This window comes from Lontra canadensis, unplaced genomic scaffold (genome assembly GCF_010015895.1).
Source record: "Lontra canadensis isolate GAN:19392208 unplaced genomic scaffold, GSC_riverotter_1.0 scaffold109, whole genome shotgun sequence".
NCBI lineage: Eukaryota > Metazoa > Chordata > Mammalia > Carnivora > Mustelidae > Lontra > Lontra canadensis.
The window spans coordinates 4,637,843-4,650,717 of NW_022631103.1; the positions used below are offsets into that span (position 1 = coordinate 4,637,843).

Below are 12,875 nucleotides of genomic sequence, written 5' to 3' on the forward strand. Positions count from 1 at the left end.
GGTTCAGTCAGTTAAGTGTCTGACTCCTAATTTCAGCTCAGATCATGATCTCAGGGTCATGAGATCAAGCCCAGTGTTGGGCTCCATGCTAGACATGGAGCCTCCTTAAGATTCTCTCTCCCTCTGTCCTCTACTCCTTAAACAAAACAAAACAAACAAAACAAAACAAATAAACCCACACACTAAAAATGCGAACCTTATTTTATATGTTGTGTGGGCTACACACTGAATCCAAATAGACCAAAGAATTTAATAACTTACATTGAAAAACAAAGTAGCTTAACACATCACCTAGATAATAATAAACATTCTAGCTGTAAAATAGCTTAGCATTAACTTCCTCTGGTTAATTCTCAAAAAATGGAAGAATACAATTGAAAAGACTACCTTTATTTTTTATTTTTTATTTTTTTTTATATTATGTTAGTCACCATACAGTACATCATTAGTTTTTGATGGAGTGTTCCATGATTCATTATTTGCAAATAACACCCAGTAGTCCATGGTACCCTCCTTAATGCCCATCACAAGACTACCTTTCAAGAAAAACATTTTGGATGGTGGCATTACTAAAATAGCTTTCTGCATATTACAGTTCTTTACTGTGATACTTTCCATAGCATGCCTTTTATTCTGAAACACTTTTGAAGTACAGAAAACTTGCAAGAATAATACAAAGAACTTGTTTCTTCTGAGTTATTTATTTGAAAGTGCCTTGTCTACATTACCTATGAAATCTTTAGTATGGATTTCCTAAAAGCGAGGACATTCTCTGACATAACTACAGTATAACCACCAATTCAGGCAAACATTGACACATTGCTACCATTTTGTCCCCAAGATCCCCAATCAGATTTTGCTATTTGTCCCAATAATGTCCAATGTTGCATTTGGCTGACATGCAAGTGACGACTCAGCTGCTATGTCTGACATTTTTTTTTCTTACTGAGCTTTTCATTTTAATTCCGTGCAGTATTCTATTAGTTTCAGATGTACAGTATAGTGATTCAACAGTTCTACACATTGCTCAGTGCTCATCATGACAAGTTGCTCCTTAATCCCCATCACCTATTTCAGGCATCCCCCTACCTCCCTCCCCTCTGGTAACCATGACTTCTCTAAAGTTGAGTCTGTTTCTTGGTTTGTCTCTCTCGCTTCTTTTTTTCCATTTCCTCATTTGTTCTTAAATTCCACATATGAATGAAATCATATGGTATATGTCTTTCTCTGACTAACTTATTTCGCTTAGCATAATACTCTCTAATGCCATCCGTATTGTTGCAAATGGCAAGAGTCCATTCTTTTTTATGGCTGAATACTATTCGTGTGTGTGTGTGTGTGTGTGTGTGTGTGTGTATCCACACCAGGTCTATATGACTGGCTTTTTTGAAGATAACAAACAGATTACTTGGTAAATGCCTCTCATGTTTCCTCATGATTAGATTCAGGTCGTGAGGTCATGCATTTCTGATAGGAGTAACACCAAAGTGAGGCTGTGTTCTCATTTCCTTCTATTGGGTGGTACACAGTTTTGATTTGTCCCATTTTTGGTGGTGGTAACTTTGGTCACTCGATTAAGGTGGTGTCTACCAAATTTTCCCTTGTAAAATGATTATTTTTCTCTTTGTAACTAGTAAATACTTTAAGACTATGTTAATGAGCCATTCCTCACTGATCTTTCATCCACAGTTTCCATTGCTATCTCTTGGCTAAATTATTAATTACTCTAATGGTTGCCAAGTCATGAGCTTTAAAATTCCATCATTCCTTCCACATCTATTAGCTAGAATTCTACTAAAGGAAATGCTTTCACTTATACCTACTTTTCTACCCATTTATATCCGTATGAGTTCAGAGATTCCTATTTTTATTCAAAGGGTTATAATTTGTTATCATTATTTGTTTTGATGCTCAAGATGTTCCAGACTTGGCTATTAGCTGCCCATTCAAGCTGATATTTCCTTAACTTTTGGGCATAACAGTGTGTTTCAGGCTCATCTTACCCTTCCCCTTTCCCAACCATAGAATCAGCCATCTTTCTAAAGTCCAAGTTCCTTTTAGTGGATAATGATATAATGATATCTAGAAACCAAGATCTGGGCATTTGGCATGCTTGCTGATATCAGGGTAGTGTTGCTCTCAGTGCACATCAGCGGCTAGAGCTGAGGAATCTGTAAGTATGTACCACGAGTATATATTTAAATATATGTATATGTATCCATGTTTACATCTATATTTATTTCTATATCTGCCTACCTACCTATCAGAAATCTGAGTTCATATTGATAACCTCTGGTTCCAACTCAACACCAGAGTTCATTCTATCTTCTCTCTTTCCCTATTTGTAACTTCCTCCCATTATTGGCAATAGGTTTACTTATTGGATCAGTATCCCTTGTATATGACCCATCACCACCACAGCCACCCTGTGAAGACCCCACCTCATCTCACTTGTGCTCTGACTCCCGCTCTAGGCTTCTACTGTCCTCTCCCTTGCAACAACCTCCTGCAGTTTCACTACTGCCATCTCTTTTGTATGTGTGTTTATGATAACTTACTTTCTTCCTAAGTAATACATATTCACCATAGACTTTTTTTTTAAATGCATGAAAAGGAAAGGTATAAAGAAGATGATAAAAGATGTAAAAGATGGTTATAATCCCATAATCCTGACAAGAACCCTTGTTAACATTCTGACATATATCCTCACTGTCCTTATGGGGATCCCCCTGGACACTATAACTGGTATAATTCTCTGTAGTTAATTCTCTGTGCTGCATGTGCTGTATTTTCCCATGTAATTAAATACTCTTGAAAACTCATTAATGTATGCATGTCTCCATTTTGTCTTTTGCCTAGAAGGGGCTGTTGAGGAAATAAAATTAGGTAACACCTGCAGAAGTGTTTAGTAAATGTAAACGTGCAGCACAATTATGCTGCTATTACATTATTTGGGACCTGTGTTTCCTACCAGCATGTGTCTCATTCATCTATGTTCCCTCTGTCTTTATCTCTTTACCCATCACACATAGCATGATGAACAAATTTGTTAAAATGGTACCTAGTCAGCTGTCCTGTGAATACTAAGATTCTCCTAGAAGAATCCATTCATGATGACAAAGCTGGACCCAGATAGTCAGAAACCAGGGTTAAAGTACTGTTTCCATCAGTAACCAGCTGTGGGTAGTAAGCAAATTCATCTCACAGAGCTAAATTTTTCCCACTTGTCAAATCCATGAAATAATCTCTCTTCAAACTGTATCATGTGACCAGCTGGGTAATGATACCAAGAAGAAGACAAGCAGGAATTTTCTTTTCAAAGCATGAAAATGAGGATTGCTTCTTTTCAGAGCTTCTGCCTGGATCACAGGAAAACTGGTATCTCCTTGGTACTCCCACCACCTGGCTATCACCAACTAACAAGGTCGATTACTTCACTGGTAAAATGAGAAGGATGACCTAGGTGTTTTGGGAAAAGTTCTTCCTAACCTCATCCTCTATGACCAAATGAGCTTATCTGAAAAATAAGGAACCACACTCTTGCCTTTCATGAAGCTGCCTGCTGCCATGTCAGATCAACCTGGAAGGACTTCAGTGAGGAAAAGAAAATAGGAATTTGCCAAAATAGCTTCACAATATTCCCGGGTTATGCACAAGTAGTAATTTCGCACATGGTCTTCTTTCCCAAGATAAAAGAAGGGGCCATCCATATCTCATTCTTTCAGGGAGGCTGTCTCCAGAAAGTGCTAGACCAAGAAGCAGGAAAAGCAACTGTGTGCCAAAGATGGGAGTGGGGTGGGAAAGAAAAAAACAGTGTGCTGACATTTTCTTAACTCATTGGATTTTTTAGATTTCTGTTTCTTCTGTTCAACTAACCCGCATTCTGTCACACCTCCTGTGGGAATCCCCAAATTGTTTGCCGCCTTTGAATTTCATTCTTCTCCATCACAGGGATAAAACTGACTGCAAACCGGCTCCAATTCCTGTCTTCTCGATGTACTCACACCATCTGTTATGTGACTTCATACCCTTTCCCACCAAAAATTATAGTATTTTCCACTCCCTTAGTTGGGACTGAGTTAATGACTTGCACTGGCCAACAGAATGCCGTGGAAGTGGCAGAATGTCAGTCCGCAGCCTAAGCCTTAAGAGACATTTTATGCTTCCATTCTCTCTCTCGGGATCTTAACACCAACATTTAAACAAACCAGGCTAGCTGCTAAAGAATGAGAGGTAATGTGGAAAGCTTTGTTGTTCCAGCTGCGGTCATCCTAGATCTCCCAAACACACAAACAAACTCAGCTAAGACCCAGCAGAGCTACCTAGCTGAACTATAGACTTGTAAACAATAATACTGTTTTAATAACTTATTGTCTTAAGCCACTGAGTTTGTGGACTGTTATGCATGCGTATGTTAACTGATAGCTGTGGGATGAATTCTGAATCAAAGTGGAAGGGCCTTTAAGTGGGAAGATGAGTTAGATTCCAGTTGTGGTGAAGAGAGCAGTAGACCAGAAGTATAAAACCTTGTGTCTTGGACCCCTGTTCTGCCAATTCCTGGGGCACAGGATCTTGGATAAGAAACCACTCCCTTATTCTTCATTTCCTCATATTAAGAATGGAAATACAGCTCACTTTCCTGTCTAATTATTAATAACTGGGTTGCTGCAAAGATTAAGTGAGATCATATGCTTGCAAATGAAGTCTGTAATTAAGAGGGTATGATAAAATTCTCAATAGCAGAGTACCAGTGAGGCAAGAATAATTATAATCCTTGAAATTTACAGCTGGGACTTGGTACTGAAATAAGAACTTTGAAGCTACTGTAGACAGAAGACTGGAAGATATTCCTACATCTCATAGCAGCTTTTCTATTAGGAGGGACTTGTCCAATGTGGGCAAAGATGACATAGAATGAGGTGAAGTAAGACAAAGAAGATCTAATCAGAATCTATCCAGGTACACTCAGGGCGGTGTGCCCCTGGGGCTTCAGGTCATACCACATGGGTTCAAATTCCAGTTCCTCCCCTTGGAAGCCTTAGTGTCATCAGCAAAATGATAGTGGACCACAAAACCAATTTATATTTATTTTTAAGTTAATGATGAGCAGACTATCATGTATTCCATTAGTGTGGGTTCTGTGTAACGTGTAGCAGGGAGAAGAGGTGGGGGAGGGCTAAGAGAGGGACTCTGGATTCGGACACTCCTATTTGTTTACAACTCACCTACTGAGAAAGGCAGAAAGGTTTCCCTTTTCTTAAACTGTCCGTTCTCCAGAAAATGCTCCGGATTGAATGTGTTGGGGGTGGCCCATTCTGCAGGGTCCCTGTGCAGTGCAGTCAGATTGGTCAGGATCATGGTCCCCTGGAGAAGGCAGCAAAGACTCAGGCAAGGCTTGACCCACACAACACACCTCTTCAGAAGAGTAGCAGTCCCCTGACTCCCACACCAGGGGCTGATCACACCACACCCCACGGACTCCCTCACCCTCCCCAACTCACTGTCTTCCGAGCCCAGTCCCTCTCCCATCCACCCTGGCCCCTGCTCTTTGTGATGGGACAGCTTAAAGTGATGGGCTTGCAGGGCATTTGACCAGGGAAGTGTAGCTTCTATTGACTGCAGAAGGGATCTTCCTACAGGGACATATCTGCATCAATGAGAGAATAACACAGCAGCTGGCTAGTCAGTACCGTCACATGAAAATCACCCAGCCGCTCAGGCAAGTGACAACTGCGGCAGCTCTATCCAGGTAAAAGATGTCTCCTTCATCTCGTTTTCTCCCATTCTCTTCCCTCCAGGGTCTGGTACACTCCATAGGTACATCAGTGAAAGGAACCACTATCCATCCAGGTACATAGCAAGAAACCCAGGAGTTCTCCGTATTGCCTCCATTTCCCTCTTTCTGCCTTCATCCAATTCTTCAGTGAGGCTGCTCAATTTTTCTTTAAATGTCTCTTGATTCTGTCACCTCCATTCTATGCCCACCCCTGCCTCTTACCTAGGGATACCAGCTGCCTTGCTTATACCCCTGCAGGAGCTACCCACCTATGCCCATAACCTCTCCCCTTTTGATCTGCTCCACACTCTAAACACAGAGTGAACTTTGAACAGGATTTAGTGATGCCACACCCATCCACACACCCACATCTTAAATACCTTTCAGTAGCTTCCCACCACCCTTAGCTGAGAGACTCATCTGCTGACCCCCGTTTGGACCGCTCTCCTTCTACCTGCGCTCACACTACAGAGGCCTGCTTTCAGTTTCTCAAAAATGCTATGTTCCTACTCACTTCCAGGGCCTTTTACAAGCTCTTCACCTTGCCTGGAATGCCTTTTTTCTCTATCACTGAGCTAACTCTCAATCATCCTTTAATCCTCAGCTCAAACACTTCCCTTTGGAAGCCCTCTACTCCTGGTTCCAGCTGGCCTGTATCTTTATGGAAACCAGCGAGTTCTCCCAGATGAGCATTTATCATGGTTTGTAAGTATATATTTGCATGATTATTCAGAGTTGTTTTCCTAGATGGGGGCATTTTAGATGCTTAATGGACATTTATTAAATTACTAAAGAAATAATGGCTATTTTGAGCATTTTCTAAACACTACATGAATGATCTCATTTTATCTCCACCTCTGGAGTAGTTTTAAAGTACGGATAAGTCAGTCTAAGCTCTGAGACATGAAGTGACATGCCCAGAGTCATGCATTGGAAGGAGATAGAGCCATGATTTGTACAAGGTCTAGTTTATGTCAAAGCCATGGCTCCATGCCTCTATAAGATACAGTCAATGAGATTTCTAGTTCCCATGGTCTTTATTAAAGCTGATATTAAAAATCAGTGGTAGAATGACTCTGTTGAGCTAAACGAATTGCTAGAAAAATGCAAACAGCACCTGTGAAATAATTTAGACCTCAGCCTTCACCCACAAGATGTCAATCAGTAAGAAAACAATGAATGGAAACAGCTGTAGGAATAGGTATAGGAATGGGTAAGCGCCTCCGGTTCTGTCCCCAGGTAAGACACACACAGAGGGACCTAGACAAATTGGAATGGATCCACAGAAGCCGACCAAGACCTTGATTAAGAACTATGCTGAGTGAAATAAGTCAAGCAGAGAGAGTCAATTATCATATGGTTTCACTTATTTGTGGAGCATAACAAATAGCATGGAGGACAAGGGGAGTTAGAGAGGAGAAGGGAGTTGAGGGAAATTGGAAGGGGAGGTGAACCATGAGAGACTATGGACTCTGAAAAACAATCTGAGGGATTTGAAGGGGCAGGTGGGAGGTTGGGGGAACCAGGTGGTGGGTATTGGAGAGGGCATGGATTGCATGGAGCACTGGGTGTGGTGCAAAAACAATGAATACTGTTATGCTGAAAATAAATTTAAAAAATTAAAAAAATAAGAAAGAAAGAAAGAAAGAAAAGGAACTGCATGTGCAGGGTGCAGAGAGGACACCAGGGGGCCGAGCTGTAGGTGGAGATCTTAAGACTGGTGAGCAGCTTGAGAACAAAGTTTCCTTTGTGAGGAAATTGAATCAGTAATCAAAAATCTCCCCACAAACAAGAATCAAGGACTGGATGGTTTCCCAGGGGAATTCTACCAAACATTTAAAGAAGAATTAATACCTATTCTTCTGAAACTGTCTCAAAAGATAAGAAATAGGAGGAAAACTTCCAAACTCATTCTGTGAGGCCAGCATGACCTTGATCCCCAAACCAGACAAAGATAACAATAAAAAAGAACTACAGACCAATATCACTGATGAACATGGATGCAAAAATTCTCACTAAGATGCTAGTAATAGGATCCAATAGTACATTAAAAGGATTATTCACCACGACCTACTGGGATTTATTCCTGGGCTGCAAGGTTGGTTCAACATCGGCAAATCAATCAATGTGATACAATACATTAATAAGAGAAAGAACGAGAACCATATGATCCTCTCAGTAGATGCAGGAAAAAAAAATTTTGACAAAGTACAGCATCCTTTCTTGATAAAAACTCTCTGCCATGTTGGGATAGAGGGATAGAGGGAACATAATATCATAAAAGCCACATATGAAAAACCCACAGCAAATATCAACCTCAAGAGGGAGAAACTGAGAGCTTTTCCTCCAAGATCAGGAACATGGCAGGGATGTCCACTCTTACTACTATTGTTTAAAATGTACTGGAAGTCCCACCATCAGCACCAGACAACAAAAAGAAAATGCATCCAAATCAGCAAAGAAGAAGTCAAACTTTCACTCTTGGCATATGACTTGATAACTCTATGAGGAAAACCCAAACAACTCCACCCCAAAATTGCTAGAACTGATAATGGGGTTTCAGCAAAAATCACAGGATATAAAATCAAAGCATAAAAATCAGTTGCACTTCTATACACTAACAGTGAGACAGAAGAAAGAGAAATTAAGGATCCCATTTGCAATTGCACCAAAAACCATAACTTACCTAGGAACAAGTCTAACCAAAGAGGTAAAGGATCTATACTCTGAAAACTATAGAACACTTAGGAAAGAAATCATGGAGGACATAAAGAAATGGAAAAACATTCACGCTCATGGATTAGAACAAATATTGTTAAAATGTCTATGCTACCCAAAGCAATCTACAGATTCAGTGCAATACCTATCAAAATGCCATCAGTGTTTTTCACTGAGCTGGAACAAACAATCCTAAAATTTGCATGGAACCAGAAAAGACCCCAAATAGCCAGAGGAATATTGAAAAAGAAAACCAAAGCTTAGGGCATCACAATGCCAGCCTTGAAGGTCTATTACAAAGCTGTCATCATCAAGACAGCATGGTACTGGCACGAAAACAGACGCATAGATCAATGGAACAGAATAAAGAACCCAGAAATGGCCCCTCAATGACTCTGTGGTCAACTAATCTTCAACAAAGCAAGAAAGAATATCCAATGGAAAAAGTACAGTCTCTTCAACAGATGTGCTGGGAAAATTAGACAGCCACATTTAGAGGAATGAAACTGGACCATTTTCTTACACCATACAGAAAGATAAACTCAAAATGGATGAAAGACCTCAATGTGAGGCAGGAATCCATCAAAATCCTAGAGGAGAACATAAGCAGTTACCTCTCTGACCTTGGCGGCAGCAGCTTCTTGCTAGACGCGTCCCCAAAGGCAAGAGAAACAAAAGCAAAAATGCTTTATGGGGACTTTACCAAGATCAAAAGCTTTGCGCAGCAAAGAAAACAGTCAATAAAACTGAAAGGCAACCTGCGGAATGGGAGAAGATATTTGCAAATGTCTTATCAGATAAAGGGCTAGTATCTAAAATCTACAAAGAATTTATCAAACTCAACAGCCAAAGAACAAATAATCCAATCAAGAGATGCACAGAAGACCTGAACAGACCTTTCTCCAAAGAAGACATACAAATGACCAACAGACACATGAAAAAATGTTCAACATTACTGGGCATCAGGGAAATATAGATCAAAACCACAATGAGATACAACCTCACACCAGTCAGAATGGCTAAAATGAGTAACTCAGGAAACCAGATGTTGGTGAGGATACAGAGAAAGGGGAACCCTCCTACACTGTTGGTGGGAATGCAAGCTGGTGCAGCCACTCTGGAAAACAGTATGAAAATTCCTCAAAAAGCTGAAAATAGAGCTACCGTACAACCCAGCAATTGTACTACCTGGTGTTTATCCAAAGGATACAAACCTAGTGATTTGAAAGGGCACTTGCACCCCAATGTTTATAGCAACAATGTCCGCAATAGCCAAAATATGGAAAGAGCCCAGATGTCAATAGATGAGTGGATAAAGGTGTAGTATATATAAACAATGGAATATTAGCCATCAAAAAGAATGGCATTTTGCCATTTGCAGTAATGTGGATGGAACTAGATGGTGTAATGCTACATGAAATAAGTCAGAGAAAAGTATCATATGATTTCACTCATATGTGGAGTTCAAGAAACAAACCAGATGAACATAGGAGAAGGGAAGGAAAAATAAAATAAGATGAAAATAAGAGGGAGGCAAACCATAAGAGATGGTGACCTCTAGGAAGCAAACAGGGTTGCCGGAGGGGGGCTGGGTGAGGGGATGGGGTAACTGGGTGAGAGACATTAAGGAGGGCACTTGATGTGTAATGAGCCCTGGGTGTGCTATGCAGTTGATCAATCACTAAATGCGACCCCTGAAACTACTAATATAGTATATGTTAACTAAATTAAATTTAAATAAAGAATTAAAAAAAAAAAGAATCTCCTTTGTGAGGATAGGAGTTTAACAGAGACCAATGGAAAACAACTGCAGAGGGACTCTTTTAAAGGGCAAGTAAAGCAGCTCCCGTGGAGAGAACATGGTGTAGTACAGAAAAGACACGCCTGGGAAATGGAACAGATCTGCTTCTGGAACTCTACACTTGTCTCTTCGTAGTTGAGCTCTTACACTAGGTTAATCACTCTGGAGCCTCAACTTCCGAATTTATTAAGTGGAGATAACAGTTATTCTGAGGACTGATTAAGACCTTCTGAAAGAATATACAAGAGTCCAGGACACACACTCCTTGCTTAATAAGCATCGGTTCCCTTCTCTCCCTTCTAAATAATTAATATCACACCAGCCTGGATTGGTTTCCCCTGTGACACAGCCCCACACAGGGCTGTAGGTAAAAGCCGGAAAAATACTTGTGGGCACTACCATGCTAGAAACACCAGCATGAATGGGATATTGGCCCAGGTAGTCTCAAATGTCCCTTCATTCTTCAATATTCTATAACCCCATGATTATGAAGCAGAATTTTCCAGGTCTGGCAGGTCCCTAGTGCTGTGAGAAACTCCACCCTGGCAAAGCAAAGGGCCCCACGACAAAGTCTGACCAAGAATTGCCGCTTGCTGTATCCACACAAAGATCCATAATGCACATCACATGGTTAAAAAACAAAAATCAGAGACATCCCACAGCAAAGAAAAGCCGGTCTTTGCCTAATCATACTTGACCATGGAATCCTCCTTCCCCTCCGAAATACCTGTTAATGTCTAGTTGAATTAACGTTCCAAACACCACACATAGGGGAAAAAGCCAGTATTATCTCAGGTGTAACACAGCACTCTTCGCATGTAAAGGATTCCCTAGAACAAGGGTATGGGTCACAGTTTCTACCATTTAAAAAGATGGGCTTGAGGATCTGAGGCTGGGAGTCCCTGGTTACCTTGGGCAGGTAGTATCCAGCAAGCGTGGTATCACCTGTCACTTCCCTGGGCACGTTCAGGGGGACGATGTTTGCCATTCTCTGCACCTCGTGGATGACAGCATTGGTGTAGGGCATGGACTCTCGAGTGGCTAAGCTCGGCAGCTGTGACCGACCAATCACCCTGTCGATCTCAGCTTGGACTTTTTCTGGAAAAGAAAGTTCTGTTATTCTATTATTCCACAACCTTCCTTAAGCCTGATTAAGCTGAAGAATGGAATAATCAGGATTAAAATGACTAAAAAAAAAAAAAAGAAAAAAAAAAGGCTAAAACTATAGCAGGCACTATATAGACTCTGGTTTCTCAGGAGGTATTTCAGAGTGAAAAGTGGGCCTGGATTTAGATATATCTGGTTGCAAACTCTTGCTCTGCAGCATTACTGCTGCAAGTTACTTAAACTCTTTGAGCCTCTGTTTTCTCTTCTTAGTGAATATGATCTACATTCCTCTTAAGGAGATCTTGAGATTTACATGAACTAGTTTAGGTGAGCACCCAGCAAGTCAAACAAAATTCCAACTGTGCCCCAATATACCTTTTTTCCTCTTTTTTCTTTTTCTATAATAGTAGAGATTTTAGCGGGACTCCTGGTTGCCTAGTTATAGACTACATTTCCCAGATTCCCTTGTGACTAAGTGTGACCACGTGACAATGTTCTGGTCAACAGACTCTATGTAAAAGGGATGTTTAATACTTAAAACACATCCTTAAAGGAAGGGTATGCATTTCCTTCTTCCCTTCTTCCCTTCCTCTTTGAGGAAAGCGGACTTGAGGTGAGCCATCTTTGAGAGTGCAAACAAGGGCATCATTCTAGATACAACAGAGCAACATGTTGGGAGGACCTTAGAACCAGAGGGCTCTGCAGAGTCCAGCTCAGCCTTTTTTACTTTAGAGAGAAATAGATAAAGTGAATTTCTTTCTCACTGGCCATTTAAAATATTTTTAAACTTGTGGTAAAACATATGTGACATAAAATTTACCATATTAATCATATTTGAGCATACAGCTTAATGATTTTATATATATATATATATATATATATATATATATATATATATATATAATCACATTATGCAACCAATCTCCAGAATTTTTATCTGGAAAAACTGAAACTGTACATCCATTAACAATAACTTCTCATTTTCTCCTACCTGAAGCCCTTGGAAACCACCATTCTACTTTCTGTTTCTATGTATTTGGCTACTCTAGAAACCTCATGTAAATGGAACTATCAGTATATGTCTTTTTGTGACTGTATTCTTTAACTTAGCATAATGTCCTGAAGGTTCATTCATGTTAGAGCATGTGTCAGAATTTCCTTCCTGTTTCAGTCTGAATAGTTTTGTTTATCCAGTCTTCCATTAATGGATGCTTGGGTTGCTTCTGTCTTTTAGTTGTGGTGAATAAAGTTGCTATGAAGATGGGTATAAACATCCATCATTTTAAGCTATTGTTATTTTAGAGACCCTATTACAGAAGCCAAATCTATATCCTAATGAGGTAGCTTTTCAACTTTTTAGAAAATATAATTCATAGTTCTAAAAACATTTTACATCATGACTGAAGGCACATAAACACAGATATACACACATATAAAACATACTTCTATGTATAATTATGGAAAGAAATAGTT

The 12,875-nt window shown here is 40.1% G+C and overlaps 1 protein-coding gene across 1 annotated transcript in view; it reads right to left on the minus strand.

Annotated features, from left to right (window-relative positions):
- The window catches only part of LOC116856384 (cytochrome P450 2J2), a 36,349-nt gene that overhangs the window by 1,918 nt on the left and 21,556 nt on the right, over positions 1-12,875 (minus strand). Inside the window, exons 7-8 of the mRNA XM_032839742.1 lie at positions 11,206-11,393; positions 5,226-5,364 (exon numbers count right to left, since the gene is read on the minus strand). Of these exons, the coding sequence (XP_032695633.1) occupies positions 5,226-5,364; positions 11,206-11,393 (327 nt within the window). The remainder of the gene's footprint in view (positions 1-5,225; positions 5,365-11,205; positions 11,394-12,875) is intronic.